The sequence below is a fragment of the Takifugu rubripes genome, chromosome 1 (assembly GCF_901000725.2).
Source record: "Takifugu rubripes chromosome 1, fTakRub1.2, whole genome shotgun sequence".
Lineage (NCBI taxonomy): Eukaryota > Metazoa > Chordata > Actinopteri > Tetraodontiformes > Tetraodontidae > Takifugu > Takifugu rubripes.
In genome coordinates, this window is record NC_042285.1 from 21,774,357 (window position 1) to 21,792,826 (window position 18,470).

General features: G+C 47.6%; 2 protein-coding genes across 9 annotated transcripts; both read right to left on the minus strand.

The window, feature by feature from the left end:
• Positions 1-8: 8 nt before the first annotated feature.
• Positions 9-10,165, minus strand: slc12a8 (solute carrier family 12 member 8). The gene is made up of 14 exons (XM_003962024.3): positions 10,007-10,165; positions 9,397-9,723; positions 8,841-8,987; positions 8,051-8,242; positions 7,754-7,985; positions 4,642-4,755; positions 4,427-4,514; positions 3,649-3,736; positions 3,202-3,348; positions 1,677-2,280; positions 1,498-1,586; positions 1,296-1,413; positions 671-731; positions 9-599 (listed from the first exon to the last, which is right to left on the minus strand). The coding sequence occupies exons 2-14, from the start codon at positions 9,529-9,531 to the stop codon at positions 431-433; spliced, it is 2,184 nt and encodes a 727-aa protein (XP_003962073.3). The 5' UTR covers positions 9,532-9,723; positions 10,007-10,165; the 3' UTR covers positions 9-430.
• Positions 10,166-11,659: 1,494 nt separating this feature from the next.
• Positions 11,660-18,174, minus strand: znf148 (zinc finger protein 148). 8 transcript variants are annotated; one of them, XM_011611149.2, is made up of 7 exons: positions 18,020-18,174; positions 15,875-16,182; positions 15,240-15,365; positions 15,029-15,152; positions 14,867-14,950; positions 14,667-14,785; positions 11,660-14,484 (listed from the first exon to the last, which is right to left on the minus strand). In XM_011611149.2, exons 2-7 carry the CDS (start codon positions 16,157-16,159, stop codon positions 12,856-12,858), a joined length of 2,367 nt encoding a protein of 788 aa, XP_011609451.1. In that variant the 5' UTR covers positions 16,160-16,182; positions 18,020-18,174; the 3' UTR covers positions 11,660-12,855. The 8 variants fall into 8 exon arrangements, with proteins under 8 accessions (XP_011609451.1, XP_011609454.1, XP_011609460.1 ...); XM_011611152.2 differs by having other exon boundaries at positions 15,875-16,217; positions 18,020-18,158; XM_011611158.2 differs by lacking the exon at positions 18,020-18,174 and adding an exon at positions 17,780-17,982.
• Positions 18,175-18,470: the final 296 nt, after the last annotated feature.

The following is an 18,470-nucleotide window of genomic DNA, read 5'->3' on the forward strand; positions in this document are numbered from 1 at the left end:
CTCTGCCCTCGCAAGAGAATAAGGTGCATCTTTATTTACCTTCCATTTTCGGCAGACTGACATGCATCCATATCTCCGAATCTGAGGAGGATGTGGGTTTCACACCCTCGCTCCTGCACCTTAAGATGCATACTCATACTTTTTTTGGGGGGGGGTGTTGAAGCAAACCGTTGTCTTTTTTTAATCTGCAATTATATAGGGCAAAAACTCCAGCGTGTGGTCATTTCCAAGCATGGAGAGTAACCATAGTCTCAGAGTTTGTTATATTTTCAGAAGAATAAACTCAAGACTCTTAAATAAGGATTCAGTTCATGCAGCTTTCCTTCAACCACTGTGGTAGATTTCTCTGTCATAGGTCTCCGTTTCAAAAAAAGTGAAAGAGAAAGTTCCCCACGTGGCCGCGGGGGCTGCGGCGCTTGGTGGGGCTCCGTCACTGCAGCGCTGGTTGCACCATCTCATCGGCCCTGATGAAGGAGGACAGGTGATGGGGGTGGCGAGAGGCAAAATCGCTGTTTTCCTCTGTCAGCTGTTTGGTTTTCAGCCCGATGCTGGACAGCGAAGGCGTCACCACGACCTCGTCACGATGAGACATTTTCCCCCTGAGAGACAGCGAAGCGGCGATAAAGGAGGAGGTCAGGTGTAACGACACATTAATAATGGTCAACCATACCTGAAAACGACGCTTAACGTCGATTTGAGCCACGCGAAGAAGCTGTATCGAGCTGCAATGCCTGAAATTAAAGTTCAGACTAAAACGTTAAACTATGGAGACGCACTCCGGGTGTCCATGGATGGTGCCAGCACGCAAGGACACAAGAATTCCAGCGGCTGAGCAGCACCGACCGCATGTGGGTGCTTAACACTTTCAAAGATTGTGCTCAGGAATGCGAGCCAGGCTAACGCGGCTTGATGCGCAGCGGCTAGCTGTCACATCCAGCCATTCCACACATGTCTCGTCACAACAGCTGCCAGGCTGCCTGAAGCGCGGACCACAGGCAAAACCTCCAGCAACGTTCCCCAAAAACACGATACCAGGCTACCCAAGGACTGACAGCAGGGCGGCCAGAGCTGAGAGCGACAACTGTAGCGACGGAGCCCACAGCAGAGGGGATTTCCTCTTTAACAGCCATGAAAAAGAGCAATGACAGGAAGTCCAGTACTACAGATTAGCGCTGTTAAGGAAAATAACCCCTAACAACTATTCTCATATCATTTTGCCTTGACAGTACCTCAAAAAGCCAAGCTAAGAACCCATAAATGGCAGGATTTGTAGCCAAATATCAGGGAAACATCACCTGGAGGTAGCCCAGGGTTTGTCTTCCCAATGTAGAGGAAGAGCAGCAAGGCAACGCCGATGTTTGCGACAGCATAAACCCACTGGATTACAAACATGATCAATATGGAGCTCAGGGCCTGCAAGACAATAACAGTTTCACATAGTTAGAACTTTACAGCTTCCTAAAAAAAAACAAGCGCTGCTCCAAAAGTGCGTCATACCCCGAAAAGAGCCACCCAGTGGTTGCAGAATTTTGTGTGGAATGAATCCTGCATGGCTTTGATTTCAAAGTTCTGCTGCTCAGCTGCACCTGCAAAGGTCCAATGAGGCGTCAGGTGTGTGTCAGACTCTCAGCCTATGGTGGCCATAGTGGAACACCTGTGCAGAGTTGGAGGCCTACCCGATGAATCCTGCTCCTGGTGCGTTTGCGACGCCCTGATTTGCGTTTCTCCGGCAGGGCTCTCCTCCCGAAGAGGCGTGTCTCCGCCTGAGGCCGAACTCGCCACAGCTGCTCTCTCCTCTGAGAAGAGGTTGCTGTTAAGGTCCAGGCCAAAGCTGTCCATCAGCTTCTGCTTCTTGCTAACGTCGGTTCTCCTGCTCCTCCTGTTCGCTGGCCTCACAGAGGTCACCGAGGGGTCGACGGTTGAGGTGGAGGGAAACATCTGATCCATGTCCTTAGTGAATTCCAGCAGGGTGCCTTTAAGGTGCAAAGTTTTGCTGCCGCTGCCATAATTGGGGAGCGTGACCTCGACCAGCGGCTGGGAGCCCGGCCTGGATGACCTGCGGTGGTGCCCCCTGCCCAAGAGGGAGTCTCTCTTCTCCTTACGCTGCAGCTGGAAGGTCATGGCCACGCTGAAGTAGGAGTAGTCGATGAAGCTGTAGGTGAGCATGAAGTTGATACTGACGATAGGAGCCAGCACGTTGACCTGGCCGATGAAAATAAAGGCCAAGGTCAGCAGGCTGGTCAGACAGATGGCCGCCACCGGAGTCCTGTTGGGCCCTCTCTGACAAAGGGAGAGAGGCGAGGTCACCATACTGCCGCTGGAGCGCGTGTTTTACTGGAGTTTCAAGTTCAGAGAGTTGAGAGTGTTAAACTGTGCATAAAAGTGCTTCAGCTCCATTTATATGGATGGATTTTAAATGACCTTATCACAAAGAGAATCTCCTTTACACGTGTATCATTAAAAAAAAAAGTTTAGGAGACCTAAACTATTGTGGTGCGACCGGAAGCTCAAAAGAACAAAAAAAAAGGCCTGTGTATGATCATCTAGAGTCAAATGCAAACACACCAGCCGCTCTGTGGATGGACAAACCACTACAAGATGTGCTTTGTTAGCAGCTCTGCAGTTGAAGGAGCACCGCTGTGCCTGGCGGACCTCCAGAGAAGGCAGCACGGGGAGCAGGGCCGTGCCCTTTAGCCCCTTCCTGTGTTTGTTCTGAAGCTTTGATTCAGCCCAAGATGTCTAAGGCCTCATTCCGCGGCGGTGGACGAGGTCAAGGCGCCAGTGCGGCTGCGTAGCAGTGGTGAGTAACAATACTGTCATCCCCATCACTTCTATGAAGTAGAGACTGGAGCCTACAGTTGGGCCATGCTCTCACCACTTCCTGTTCAGGCCCTGACCCCCCTTTTACATCAAGGCAGGCTCACTTAGTGCTGACAAAGTGCTCAAACTGAGATGCTAATCCACCTACCCTACCCTAGCCTGAGCAATGAAGCACATTTTGGAGTGAACACAACAGAATTGTCATTTCAGCCGTAACTGTCAGTCCATTTGCCTCATTTTCAGAAGGTGACCCAAACAAAAAGTAAGTTTAACTAATCTGAACTTCTCAGAGGGCAAACGTCTTTTGACACGGTCTTCTAATAAAACAACTGCTTAAGTGTGCAAAGCAAGGGTCGTCCCCCGCTCTTTTCATGCACCCACCCCTCTTCCCAGGAAGGCCAGAGCTGGAATAACCCTCTCTTGGGCGATGCACTGGAGGATCCTGGGCGCTCCGTACAGGCCACCCATGCAGGAAGCCAGGGAGGAGATGTAGAGGCCCAGCAGAAAGAGGAAACCCACCAAGGAGACCTGGAGGAAGAGAGAAAACAAACAGAGGCTGGAAGAGGATGGGTTGTGTCGGGAGCTCACAACAGCTACGCCCAGCTCAGTTCCGCTGCAGCTAAACCCTGTGAAAACAAGGAGCTCTGGCCGCTGAGGTGCAGAACCGGGCCGCAGAGTCACATCGTTTTCTATATACGACCGAGCGTGTGGATGAATTAAACCTCGGCTCGCTTATGTACAAACCTGAGAACAGTTGAACCATGCAGAATCCCCCATCTCACCTCTCCTGACCAGCCGGGCCCATTAAAGCGGACAGGGGGAGTTTACCTTTTCGGCTATCAAGAAGTCGTAGCGTAGAGCTTCTCTGGTGCAGATGGCCCCCAGGAGGAAGACAAAGACCAGATACAGGAACCACCTGTGGGTCCCCAACAGCCCAGCAACACAGTGTTTACCAGCTGCTGCACGCACAGTCAGGAGACTTCAGTAATGACAGGTCAGGTTATTGATCGATAGGTCAGGTTATTGATCGATAGGTGGGTCTAATTCATTTAACTGGTGCAGCTCATTCCACACGCTGGTTAGCATTGGTGCTACAAGGCTAACTGCTGTCACAACCAACTCGATCAAGATGGAACACCCTAGGCAGCATGTTGGGTTCTCACTGGGAATTCTGACTACAAAACACCAATGATGGACATTGTAAACTTTATTTGGATATCTGGACACCATATCTGTTCTACATCATTAAATAAAACACAAATGTCCATATTTCCATCTGTCATGAGTCAGGTAAGTTAAATCAATCCCCTGTGAATGATCCAATTAAAAGCTTACATTAACAGTCCGAATCTGAATGCTTCATTAGGCTGAGGTGAGTTTTAATAACCTTGTGCCATCACTTCAACATGACTCGGAATTTCTGTGTCCACCTTCTGGCCAGGTGTGTAATTACACCTAAACGCAGCAGCCTTAGTGACAGCTGTAGTCGGTGGAGGATTTAGTCTGCCTCTACAAAAAGTCTCCACCAGTAAGTGCGCATTATTTAAATTTACAAAGCTGCTGTTTGTGTCCCAGACTTTGTATCTGTGCGTGCATGGGAACGTACGATGTGAAGACAGCTGCCAGTGTTCCCACAGGGATGTTGTTTTCAGGCCGCTGGAGGTCTGAGCTCATGTTGAAACCTGCCATAACCCCTATAAACACACACACACACACACACACACACACACACACCAAATATGTACAGATCAGACTGAAAATACAAACATTATGTTGACTTTATCTATACAGCTGCAGAGATGGGTGGGGTGGGGGGGTCACCTGTAGCGGCAGGAAAGAAGACCCCGAACACTGTGAAGAAATTTTCACCCGGCGTGTAATCTGGCATCGCGTTGCTGCCGAGCAACCGGGACGAGTATCCGACGAAGCCGTGGTCTGAAACAGGTGGCAGCAGTGGAAAAGAGTGAGCTGTAGCCAGATGTTTGCCAGAGGGGCGACGCATTAAACCACCAAAACTGATGCTAACGCTAACTCAGCAGCTGCATCAGCAAATAAGGCTCAACTGGCATTCGCTAAAGGCAACGCGTTCCCAATCCTCAGATCAAATCGTCTCATTTCTCTCAGCGAAAGAAGAAACGCGAGGACTTATCGACCTCAATAGTTACTAATTAATGTCCCGCAGCAACGCTGCAGATAGTGTTTTAAAAGTGATGAATTCGGCAAACCCCAGATTAGAGGAGACGGGTCTTTTGTGGAACATGGACGAGCACAGATTGTTCTGCACTGGTGGGGGCCATTTGAAACCACAACACTCTGAAGGACCCGCCTGTGTTACAGCACCGGAGATTTTCCCCTCGGTTATCTTGCGATGGGAAAGAATGTGTTCTCTCAGATTAATGACATGTTTATCCAAAAGGAAGTCGCCACCCTTTTCAGAAGCTCCGCGGCTTCCAAGTTTCAGGGAAAAGAACCGGGGTGAGCGAAAGAAGGTGAGAGAGAGTGAGAATGTGTACGCTTGAGACAAAAGCGAAGTGTTCCAGGCACACATGGGCTCCAGGAGAGGAGTTTAGCTGGGCATCAAAGGAGAGTCGCAGCCTAAACTGTAGTTCACTCCGTGACCCGGTGAGACCGCCCTCTGTCCAAACAATCAGAAACAGTGTCCATGTTTGCACCACGGGCTCCCCACCCATGTTACAACATCACACGGCAGCATCCAAGCGGGCCTGGTTCTATTCAGCCGAGGGCGTTCACGCGTCCGTGGGGCAAAACAACTGCTCTGAACCCAAGTGATCCAGATAAACCGCGAAGTGCGTTTAATTTTGAGATCTGAGAAAATTACCTGCAGGCCTCAGTGGCGGAGAAGAAATAAAACACGTGACTGCGGGGGGAGTTATCCTTTAGTGGGTTTAGTAAAAACAGACAGGTTCTTTCTTTTATTTGTCCCAACAAATAAAAATAAATTCGTTAGCGCGCGCCATCGTTAATGGCCGATGTTAGCGTGCAGCTAACTAGCGGAGGAACCGACGTGGTTGTAACTTACTGGCAGATTAAAGCAGCAAGTCATCCAGATATTTAGCAGAGGAGGATTTGATGGCGTTTCCTCGACAGCAGAGGTTGTGCCGAGACGAGCGTTTGAGGCCGTGCATCCGAGGGATTCAGACACAGCTGGGCCGAACATTCCTCTGATACAGAATGTGGAATGCACTGTCAGATTACATGAGCGGCTGAGGCTTCTCCCTGGGTCTGACCTCGATTCTCCCACTCTGACCGGTGTGAAGCGTTTGCGGAGCAGGGGGACAGGCTGTGGGGGTCCACGCAGGTGGACAAAGTCCCACTGATGAAGCAGAGCGTCACGTAAAGATGGTAAAGCGCTCTCTGGAGGAGCAGCAGGCCTCAGATCGCTCTTCCGGACTTCTCTCTTTGTCATTTTTGAAAAATGTGGATGAGTCTAGTTAACACCCAAAACCCCAGACCCAGAGAGAACGGTCCAACTTCCTGTGCTGCGAAGAACTGGCTGCACATGAGGGAACTGGGGCCGAACAAGGCGGGTCTGGCTGCTTTAATCAGGTTTGGCTGTGACAGCATGTCGAAAGTAATGTCACAGATCAACCTGACTGATTTCTACACATTTCTGGAAAATAAAAGGTCATTTCCTAAGAAAGCTGTAATGCAGAAAAGACGAGATGAGTCACTTAACGCACCATTCTTACTTTGTTAAAAAGGTCAGCTTTGAGGTAAACATTTAATAATTCTCTTTTGTGACCTTGCAAAGTCAGTTTTGGCATAAATCTAATTATTTCTCTTTAATCCACCCTCGACAGGTCTTCACATAGGGACAGTGACACCATACAAAATCCTCACAATAAGGTCCAGAGTCGCACTCCAAACCATCAGCGAACTATGCTCAACACACACTTTTATTTTTGTAAACCAAAAAAACCAAAACAGATAATGGCCATCTCCATGTGGTTGCTTCTCTACAGAAGGTCCTGGAAGGCCCGTAAAAGCAAAGGATGAAATGACTGCAGCAGAAATCAAAACATAATCTGGTTGCTGGTGCTAATTTGGGCTATTTTCACAAGTTCCTCTGCCAAACATGAGGTCACCATGTCAGAGAGCAGCTCCTAATTGGAAAAAGGTGAAGAAGCTAGCATGGATCCTGCTCTCACACGCCTGTTATTAGGCTACTGCACCACAGAGAAGGCAGGAATTTGTGTTGCTGTTGTTTTAATGCCCAAGATTTAGGAGGAATTCTGCATTTTTGCATACATACATATGTTTACACATATATTTTAAATCACTGTTTTATTGCAGTGTAATTGATATCTTTAGTAGGACTATACTAATCTTATCAAAGAAAAAAAAGTCACAAAAATGTTTGTATCTGCAGAACTTTTCTCTACAGGGCAGGATGTTGATAATCAGTGAGAACAGGAAATGTGGGGAAGGACTTCCTGACGGGCAGCAAATGAATACAGTCTAGACAAAAAAAGAGCAACATTTCCTCACCAAAAGAGGAAAAATAATCTTCATGAGAGACATAGTGCCAGTCTCAGCCCCCGATCAAGCAATAACAAATAGAATTCACTAAGAAAAGACGTTCAATACTGCATAAGTGCAAAAAAAAAAAAAAAAAAAAATTGCTTAATTTCATCAAGCAACCGTGGGCGGTTTAGTGGTTCTACAGCGACCCCGAGTGGTGTAATCGAGTATTACACATGAAGGTGATTTTCAGATTGTTTTTCTGGACTAAAACTAAGACCACTGCAGCAGCCATTAGAAAATATTTTCTGATTTAAATAAGCTTTTCAAGGATTTCCTGTATAGACTCCAAAAGTGTTCCCTCATATCTTTTTGAGACACAGAGACCATAATAAGCATTATTTCTTGAGGCATTAAATATTATTATCCAACCAAATACTGCTTAGCCCACCTGGATCGAGGTGAGTGAAAGTGCCGATGACAAAGTCCAGCGTGGAGATGGCGAGCACGGCCAGCAGCAGCAGCTGGAGCCTGACGATCCACTTGACCCCGGCCAGGTTGATTCCCAGCAGCGCCAGCAGCACCGCCGCCGACAAACCTCGCACCACCCACTGGCCTTGCAGCCCCAGCACCTCGGCCACCGACTCAGAGAACCCCGTGATGTACATGGCCCCGGCGACGCACTGCAAGGTGGGAAGAGCAGCGGGGTTATGCTTTGAGTCTCGCTGAGGCAAAGATCACGGCTCACCTGTCCGAACACATAGAGTAGGCCCACGGTGCCCCCCACCCTGCTGCCCAGGACGGTGGAGATCATGGAGTAGATTCCTCCGCTCCCGACGCCGCAGTGTTCAGACACCCCGATCCCTGACATCACCGTTACCAAAGCCACCACCACGACCAGGGACACCAGGAACATCCCCAGGGGCACACCTGTATTCCCCTGAATCATGGCACAGGAAACAAAACACCACTCTGTTTGCTTAATACTTCTGTCTAGAACTTTAGGTGGGGCTTGGATCTGTTTTTTTTTTGGTCTAATTCTGTTCCGAGTCTTAACAAAACAACACACATGGAACATATTTTTTGAATGGATGACGCTTTTCATGCAAATAAAAAGCAAATGTGCAGTAACCAATCCAGGAAACAAGCTCCAGGAAGACTTGGAGACAGAAAACACAAGCTGGTGACTTCTGGACAAACAGTAACTAGACGGACACTCTGGAGAAGAAGACCTGCCCGCGGCATGGCTGCCAAGTGCAACTGTACCGGACGGTCCAATTAAAATGGCAGGGTGTTTGGAGCTGTGATGAAGACAGGGAGTGTGTGTGTGTGTGTGTGTGTGTGTGATGGTTGATAGATGCGGCTAAAAAAAGAGATCAGGGCGTCTCTGGCAGAGCTCTATGAGACAAGATGTTGGGGAGAGGAGTACAGATACTCCATCAGCTACACAGTCTATAGGTTCAGAGTTAATCCCTTTATTTTCCATTGTGCTGAAGTAAATGGAGGATAAAGGTGCAGGTTGTGTACAGGATACCAACCACCAGGTAGCCTGTGCGCAGGAACAGCACCACGCCGAAGATGTTGATCATGCAGGTGGTGAAAACGCCGTCCCAGGTGCCGAAGAGAACGGGCTCCCACACAAACAGCTTGATCCTCCACCATGGCTGGCTGGACTGCTGGAAGCCCTGATCAGAGAGGCACAAAACGTTGTCAACAAACCAGCGGAGGACACTGGATACCCGCCTGATACCAGTCAATCCAGTGTTAGTGATACTGGTTTAAAAAGCAGCATGTACCACTTTCATTGTCTCATCATGAGCATTCAAGTTTTACCCCTGAGTTGCTTTGGTATGTTTGGGAACGACGTCATAATGTATCCATCAGAATACGTGGATTCAGGATAGGAGAGGCTGATCTTGTTGGAAACTCTCTGTATTTTGCATTCATTTGATATAATGGCAGCAGAGCTCGAGTCACACAAGGCAACAAAGCAACCAGGGGCCACTCATCAGAGGAATAATCACCATATTCTGTATAAAACAGCTCCAATGAAAGTGCTCAATGCAGTCGAATTACAAACAGACTCATTCCTACCTGAGCGTCTTCGTGAAACAGGTCACACACGTGTGTGACCGCGCTGATGTCCGGGTCTGCCCCCCTCAGCAGTCCTGATCTGTCCCCCTCCTGGTCGCAGGTGTGCAAAGTCCACCCTACAGGCAGGCTCTCCATGTCAGCCTGCCAGTGTAAACAGTCGTGCTCAGACGGCTTCGTCCCCGAGACTACTTTGCACAGGGAGTTAGCTCCGCTCAACCCGATCCGGTTTACACAGCAGGTGCACCGTGAGGGCACCCGGATACGACAGGGCGGATCCGAGACGCGCTCCGGGCTCCAATAAATCAGTCTAGAATCCCTGCGGTTAACCTGAACGCAGACCAATAAAAAGAAGTGGATATGTAACTTAACATCGATAAACATTGTTTTGGACGCTCAAAAATCGAATGTAGTGGTGAAAATACGAACACTAAAGATTAAACTAGAGACCTTTTCCCACCAGCTTTTACCCCCAGTTACACACAATGAGCCTTAAGATGCAATAACGTCTTCAACAGTTGATATAAAGGAAAAGCCTGACTAAAATACGAGCTTTGGTGTGCGTGTGTGTGTGTGTGTGTGTGTGTGGCGAGACAAACAAACAGATTCTTACATGGAGTTTGACGCTGCGTCTGCGCTCATGAAGCGGAGGCCGGTGCGTCCGGAGCGACCGTCCACATGGCTCCGTGTCCGTCCATGTGCGCGGGAGGAGACTGAGATTGTGCCAGCGTGACTCCCTGCGGCCCCTCCTGCTGTTAACGTGGTGATTTGTTTTTGGAGAGCGCACAGGTTAACTTCCGACTGCCGCCGTTGCCACTGGTTACCGCCGACGCGTCGGTGTTTAGTGCAAAGATCCCGGATTAGTTTTGGCAACTCTTGCGCAGCTTTGATTATAGGAAATTATTAGTTATTGGTGTGTTTTGGATGTCTTTGGACATCTAAAATATTTGAAAAATGAACTATATTTAAGTTATAATTTGACCAGTTGTGTAGAGAAAAAAAAGCTCAAGTCCAAATACTTTATTTCTTACTTATATTTATAAGAACACACAACAATCAAAAGAATTCCATCAGATTGTTTGACAAATCATAACATGTTGCAAAGATCTATTTGTAGGTTACGACTGAAATCAAATCAGCTACGATTAAAGCTGCACAAACAAGTTCACACGACCCAACAGGTTAGACACCATGCAAAGAAACCTCATTGTCTAACTCCAGATCAACCTTACAGCAAAGGAGACGGGCCTCCATCTTCCTCCTCCTCCTCTTCCTCTGGGTTTGAAATATTGCGACACAAACGAATGGTACAGTAATAAAGGTGGCAACAGACTGCATATGGTACACTGTACATCTCAGTGCCGTAAATGACGTGTCAAAAAATAGTTTATCAAAAGATTCGTATTTTCTGGTTTTTTTCCTCTCTTTTTTTTTTTATATACAAACAACAAATATGCTTCTCTGTTTCATACAAGGACACTTATGGCCAGATTATTGATGATAGCTATTTAAAAAGGAAAAGGAAATGGGAAATACAATTTACCAAAGCAGTAAATCTGCGCTGTGCTTTCAAAACTGAATACAATGATGAGCAAGTGGGAAAACTTAAAAAGGAGTTACTATATCAGGGGGGACCGATTGCATACATACAGCCACGTAGGAAAGAAACGGTAACCATGTCAACACCAAGGAATTTTCCTTTAAAGTCAGCCGTGAGATATATACAAGCACGGCGTCGTGTCAGTCAAAGTGTTTTTGGGATTGAAGGACATAAATGGCACCTCCTGCTGGGGGGGGGGGGGGGGGGGGGGGGGGGGGGGGGGGGGGGGGGGGGGGGTTAAGAGCTCGACATGATCGACAAAAAGACCCAGGAACAGAAATATACAATGTATTTACAGGAGAATGTCTACATAGTTTTCTGGTGGGAATGACTGTTTCATGAGAGACGCGGACGCCTTCTGTCCCTGATTGTCAGACCTGCGGGGGTGGGTGGGGGGGGGGGGGGAGCAGAGCTTGACTGTTGTTAGAGGGTGCATGATTGAATCTTAGCAAAAAATACATATAAATGCAAATCAGTTGCAGCCACAGGTACATGTTTGAGAACTTAGCAAAGGTATTATCATCTTTTAATAAAGGTTATGTACCCGATACCAGGGCTCCAACAGCAACTTTATAGCTTATGTTTATTATTGTGCGAGTGGAATTGGCCTTGAAGCACTCCCTATATATATATATATATATATATATATATATATATATAAAAACTTACAGACAAGAATGAGGAAATAAAAACCTGGCACGGGAAAAATAAAAGGCACAGATGCAAAAAAATAACATAAAAATCTGAACCAAAACAACAAAAGAGCATCAGTTCCTCCTGTTTTAAAGTAAGTCTTAATAAAAGACTTTCAGTGATTATAAGGGGGTCGTGTCAAATATTTCTACTTTCCAAAACCTTCCAGGACCAAGCAAAGAGCTGTAAAACCTGCATCAGGACAGCTCCATAGCACGTGTAAAAGACAACAACCGGTGCTCCAGAAGAACCCAGCGAGGGTTTACTGAGCGGTCGCTCTGAAAAATCTCATCTGACAAAATAATTAAGCAAAGTGTTAATGCAGTTCCACCAGGAAAGTACATTCTACAATCACAACAGTGAAATGTGTGCAAATTGAGTGGAGCGCAGGCTCAAGTTAATCAAGGAAGAGAAGAATTATCCTGCAAACATTAGATGTTGCAGCCAAGTTAGTTCATCACATACTGATTACCGTACAGTCGCCCAATTCATACATACATGTATAAATTTGGGGGGGGGGGATTATAATTTATATATAATCTAATGTAAGCTTTGCTGTTTTTTTTTAATTCAACACATTTACACGTGTGAAGATCAAGACGCGCCCACAGTTGGTCAACGAAATCTAGAAAGTTTGACTCTCAATCTAAAGGGTGATTGTATCGTTCCCACCATTCGTGATCCAATCGTAGTCTCGTTCAGTCTAACTGGAGATAAAAAGCTGGAATTTAAGGGAGGTAGATCCAGTAAGAGCATATAAATATGGGGGCTGCATCACCTTTATGCTGCATTAAACACTAAGAGCGAAACCGTCGTGAAAATGGAAAATTGACGGAGAAACGGTGGATAAACTCTACAGCGATGGTATGTGGCAACATCTGCATCGTGCTTTGGTCACTTAATCTCTTAATGTACATTCTAGAGCAATAAATATACTCAGCTTCCATCGTTTTTTACAATGGAAACGCTTAATGCCTAATTATGATTGGTAACTTCCAACATTAATACTCTCTGAGGCTCACTGAAGACAAAGACGCATAATAATGATCTGAAACAAATGTTTGGGGCGGGTGAATAAAAAGAGCAGAAATTTGGCAAAAATAGGTAACATGAAATAAAGTGCTGCTAAAACGTTGAACAGAAATGTGTGTTTTTTCCCCCCTCCGGCTTCAGCCGAAGGTCTCGCTGGATGAAACGTCTGGAGAAGAGTTCAGCTGCGACCTGGGCTCGCTGACTCGGACCAAGGGGAATTCTGTGAAGTCTGTGCTCTGCCCTCGGAGGCTGAGCTGTCCGTTGGCGACGGCGAACTGAGACGACGACCCGGATTTCGAAGCCTGAAAATGAGATTTGAAGTTCTGCTCGAAGGAGCTTATTTGGAACGTCTGCAGGATGCCTGGCGACGAGTCCGTCTTTTTGGAGGCCGAGACCTGCTCCAGGAAGTCCTCCTCGGCCGGGGACACTTCAGAGGGCGGCGTAGCCTCGTCCCCAGAAAAGGAAAAAGAGTGCTGGGAGTCCCCGACGAGCAACCCGAAGTGAGGTTTCTCCAGCGTGGTCCTTAGTGGAGAGCTCATCCCTGATTTGAACCTGCTGGGGGAAGGAAACTGTTTCTCCGTGGAGAACAGGGGCTGCCCGGCTAATGTGGGGTTTTCGGAGACCAAGCTGAGGCTCTGGCTGGTCAGGTAGCTGTCGTTCTGGCTGGTCCGCTCCAGCGCTTGCTGGAGGAACTTGGAATACTCTTGCAACAGACTGACCTTCTCCGTGGCGGTCTGCACCTGAGCGCTGGAGGCTCCCAGGCTGTCCACGGGGCTGCTGTCCGAAACCTCGGAGGAGTTGATGGATATGCTGGACGTGACCTCCGTGTCCGCCACGCTGAAGGAAATGTCTGACTGCCCGTTGGCTTTGTTGGAGTAATGGTCCAAGAGAGTCTGAAGAACCTCGTCCGGCAACACGCTCTTGTCGCCTGCAGGTTTGATCTCCACGCTGATGGGCTGCGGCTCCAGGATGGTGGCGGGGACCGTCTCGTCGATGACCGTGGACACGACGGTCTGCGTGACAGGCGGCTGGGACGGGATGCTGCTGCTCGTGCTCAGGCTGTAGTCCCGGCTGCTGCTGGTCACCGCCGCCTGAAGGTACCGCTTCTTCTTGAGAAACTGCATGGCGTCGTCGTAGTTTGTGCTGCTGGCTGCTGGTTTTGCTGGAAGGTTCTCCACCGACTCCAGCTCGGAGCCACCTTCCACGTCTAAGAGGCCCTGCTTGTCTACGATTTCAAAGGCGTACTGGGTGACCTTTGAGTTGTCCTCAAAGGACGAGAGCGCGGACAGGCAGGGAGAGGTCTGGTCGTTGGGCTGTTTAAGACTCCTTTTTGGGATTTTCTTCAGAACCAAGCGGGGAGGAGTGGCGCCTTCTGATGAGGCGTCTCCGTCCTGGTGTTGGGTTCCTGCCTCTTCAGGAAGCTCCACCGAGTAGTCTGCAATGACGTATTCATGTTTCACCTTGGAGGACACGGCGTAGAGAGGTAGACCTTCCATTTTAGTCGGGCTCTGCTCTTCTTTCCCCTCCATTTCCACGGCTGCTGCGGCCCGGCCGCCCGCCTGGCTGGCCGCGGACACGTCTGGACCCTTCTCGGCGCACTTCTGACGCTTTTTCTTGGGCAGCGAGCACTCTTTGGCTAGGAAGGGAAGGGTGACGGACTCCTCGTGGGGAGGGCCGGCTTTATCAGCGGCCTTGCTCGTCTTTTTCTCTCTGTTCTCGTGACACATTCGTCTGTGCTTTAAAACCCGGTCTGTTCGAGAGAAGTACTGCGGGCAGAAGACAGAACCCGTTTCATCAGACTCATCTAACACAGACTCTCTTATTCCACACACACGTTCAACAATACTATTTTTATCAGTGACGTCAAGCCTCCTGCCTGTTTATCACTAGATAAAAAAAGCTTTGTCGAGTCCTTCTCTACCATATATTTGTCTTAAAAGCAGCCCACCTGGTGACAGTAGTCACACTGGTATGGTTTTTCTCCACTGTGAGTCCTCTTGTGTCTCTCCATGTGGTATTTTTGGATGAACCTCATTCCGCACTCGTCACAGCGAAACGGCTTTTCCCCTAAACGTCAACAAAGGTCAACAATCCCTTGAGGATACTTCGGGTACATTCTTACAGCGGGATTTTCCAGCCGCCACTCACCGGTGTGGATCTTCTCGTGCCGCTGGAGAAGGTATTTCTGAATGAAGCGCATATCGCACTGACTGCAGTGAAACGGCTTCTCGCCTGGGATTTGAAGGACAAACAACATCAGCGCAGCGTCGTTGCTGTCGGCACCGTTTCCTCGGTTACAGTAATGCGTACCGGTGTGAATGAAGACGTGTCTCTGCAAGTGGTAGTTGGTCCTGAACGCAGCATTACAGTGGACGCAGACGTGACACTTGGGGTTCTGGACGCCCTGTAATCCGTCATCGTCCGGGTTGAGAATCTACAACGGCAGAGGGAGCAGAGACGTGTACGCGCGGCGCTGCAGGAGAATCGGGCGCCCACCCGCGTCAGAATCTGTGGCACGCACCTTTGCTGGAGAACACTGCTTCCGTTTCTTCTTTTTGGGACACACCATCAGTTCCTTCGCTCCTTTTTTGTCTTTTTTTAATTGGGCTGCTGGTTCAGGCAGCTTCAGCTCCTGCTTGATGTTGAACTATAAATAATAATTAAAAACAACACAAGTCCACACGTTAACATGGCGCCACTGGCTTTAAAGCACACATCCATCCAACAGATTCATAGCAGTGGCATCAGGACAGGACAGGACAGGACAGGACACTATTTGTCCACACGAGCACCTGCTGATGGGATTCACCCTCACAGTTGCCTGTGCTGGAGTTGAAATTCATCACAAAGAAATGACAGGTCCCTCAATATTTTACAGTGCTCATTGTTTCAATAAAAGTCAGAACATTGGCCAAAAAAACTCATTTATCCTCATTTCTCCACTTCCGATCACCGATCTCGCAAATGTTTATCACTACATACGACTTAAAATGTCCATTTAATGGGAAATGACCTTCTATACAGATGTGGAACTAAACTTATATGCATAATTATATAGTACCAATGTAAAGTAAGATGTTCTTAGTGTCATTAAATGACACGTTTGAGCCAGCAGGGCAACTTGTTGGGTGGTTTTAGGGAGAAACGGAGCCCCACCTCGCCTCCTGCCTCCTCTTCTCCGTTTTTCGTCATCTCCTCCTGCATCATCAGCTGCTCCGGAGGGACCAGGTCGTGTGTGACGAGCGAGCCGCTGGTTAAGTCCTCGTCTTCTTCATCGTCGTCGTCATCTTCCGCCAGGAGGGGGTGATTGGCCAGCGACCGTTCCCCGAGGGTCATCACTACCAGCCCGCCGCTGCTGACCAAACCCACTCGCCCGCCGCCATCTATCTCTCCGCTGCTGCACTTGAGCAGCATACCCTCCAGCTTGTCCTCGGTGTTCATCTTACATAGAGTACTCCTTCAGTCTGTGAAGAGGAAAGATGCTCCAAATCATCCGGCACTAGAAAAATGGATATGTGTATTTTTGGAAAATAAATAAGTACTCTGCCTTCGTGCAACCTCCCCGTGAAACACCCAAAGGGATAAAGCAGAAAACAAAAGGAATAGCAATACAATCGTACCGGGAGGACACATTATAGCATCCCTAAAGTAAAGTTTAAATAAGCTCCAGCGCCCCTGGTTTGGAATAAGATTTGGAAAAGGAACATGTTGATCATATTAACGGCAAGTTAACACATTTGGCACCAGTCAGGTTTCAATTCCAAGCATTAAAAACTGGGTGTGACAGATCCATTCACAAATGTATTTATATATTTATAGTTGAACTGTTGGCCCAAAGTTGTGATACACAGGGGCTGATGCAGTAACAACCACACTCCTCTTAACGAGCATCATTCAGCGACTGACTTGTTGCACACATCTTGGCAAATTTACAAAATTGGACACTACCTTGGGAAAGTTGTCCATAGTCCTGCTATACCTTAATTTCCTCAGCATTGCATTTTTCCATCAAATTATGCAACTAGGTCTTCTTGATTTCTGTTTGTTTTTTTTCCTTCCTAGAAAAGGGTTGACCACTACACTTCTGTAATAACAAGGTTACATCTGATGAATAGCAAGAATCTATCGAAAATAACCCTTCGCTGATTGAAGGATTTTTAAAAAGTAACCTTAGACGATGCAGATGAATGAGTGATCGGCCAGGCGGCTAACGTCATACACCAATCAAGACTGGCGAGTTCTCAGTTTCAACAAGGTTTTCCCACAACTTTCCCACAATTCAGACAGGTAGTTACACGCTCTTCTGCAAAGCGTCCCTGGCGCTGTCTTTGCCAGGCGTTCCTTGTCATCCAGGCTAATTAATGATCTAGCAATCACTCGAAGTGAAACAGTGACGGAGGTAGCGCTTGAAAGTCGCTAGTTAACAGGTCTGCCACCGCGTTTAATGAATACTCAACCGGGATGAACCGGAGTCGCTCGGAAGCGCGCACAGATGTCACAATCGCAACACACAACGACAACATTAACACTTTGACCCCCCCATGTAAACAGACTCACTCAGTCACTTGAGTTAAGTAGGCTACCTCATTAGCTAGCCCACAAGCTAGCTGCGGTTTTCACAGAAAATACACAGCAAAGGCGAATGAAACACCGGAAGTGCGGGATTCGGCACTACTAAATAAATGCACGACATTCAGGGTGCGATTTAAATGCGTTTAATGCGATTGCCAATGTGGAGTGTATTTCAAGTAAAATCTAAAGACTACAACTAGGGTTTTCAAAAAGGAGAGGGGGGAAAAACCAAAAGTCTCCGGAGACACAGCTACACATAGCAATGCGATAAACTCAATACAGTATTATTTTGAAGGGTGTAACCGGAAGTTCGATTTAATTTAAGCCTAGTTCCCCATTCCACACACGTCCAGGCAGGGCCTGCAGTTCTAGCTAACTAGCCGTGCTAGCATGCTGCGGCGAACAGTGACAACTCTTGTCACTGCTAGAAACTTAACGTTAGACGTGTCTCGACACAAGCGCGACTAAAGTGTAGCTCCCAGAGCGCACCTAAACAAACCACATGGTAACGTTATAGGTCCTGTTTCTGAATGTCTCCAAACTTGTCAGTCCGGCTACTATGACACTAGCGATTCCAGCTTCCTCTGCCATTCTGCCCTATCGGCCACCTTAGCCGACAAAGCTAACCGTCCACCAACAAGCTAACCCACTATTAAGACAAAAATAATAAACTTCTTTGCAGTATACAAGTGACATGGTGACTATTAACGCCGTGTAGACCATGCTTACCTGCAGTGCGTCTTAAAGCGGTATAGCCGTCATGATAGTGAGGTAAGACCACAATGTAATGATGGTGTGCGGAATAATCAAATACACCATTCGTGAAGCTCTGAGCCTCGTTTATCTGTCGCCATCTAGCGGCTCTTTGGTAAGTGACCGAACCATGAGCTGCTGACCAGAGGACGATTGACGATCCCTTTTTGCATAATCATCTTCGACCAATCTGCTACAGACTGACCCATACAAAATAAATATAATGGCCTACTTGCTATAGCAATTTACAGTTGATTGCAGATTGTGAGGGCCTTGTTAAATTGTTAAAATCCTGGTGGGAAATAGACGCACTATTAATGGTTAAATGCCATCTTTGTGTAGTGTGCCATTTAACACGAATAGTGTTAAATAGTGGTAGTAGAAGTGTGTCATTTAATACCTTTTTTTTTTTTTTTATTCGAGTATT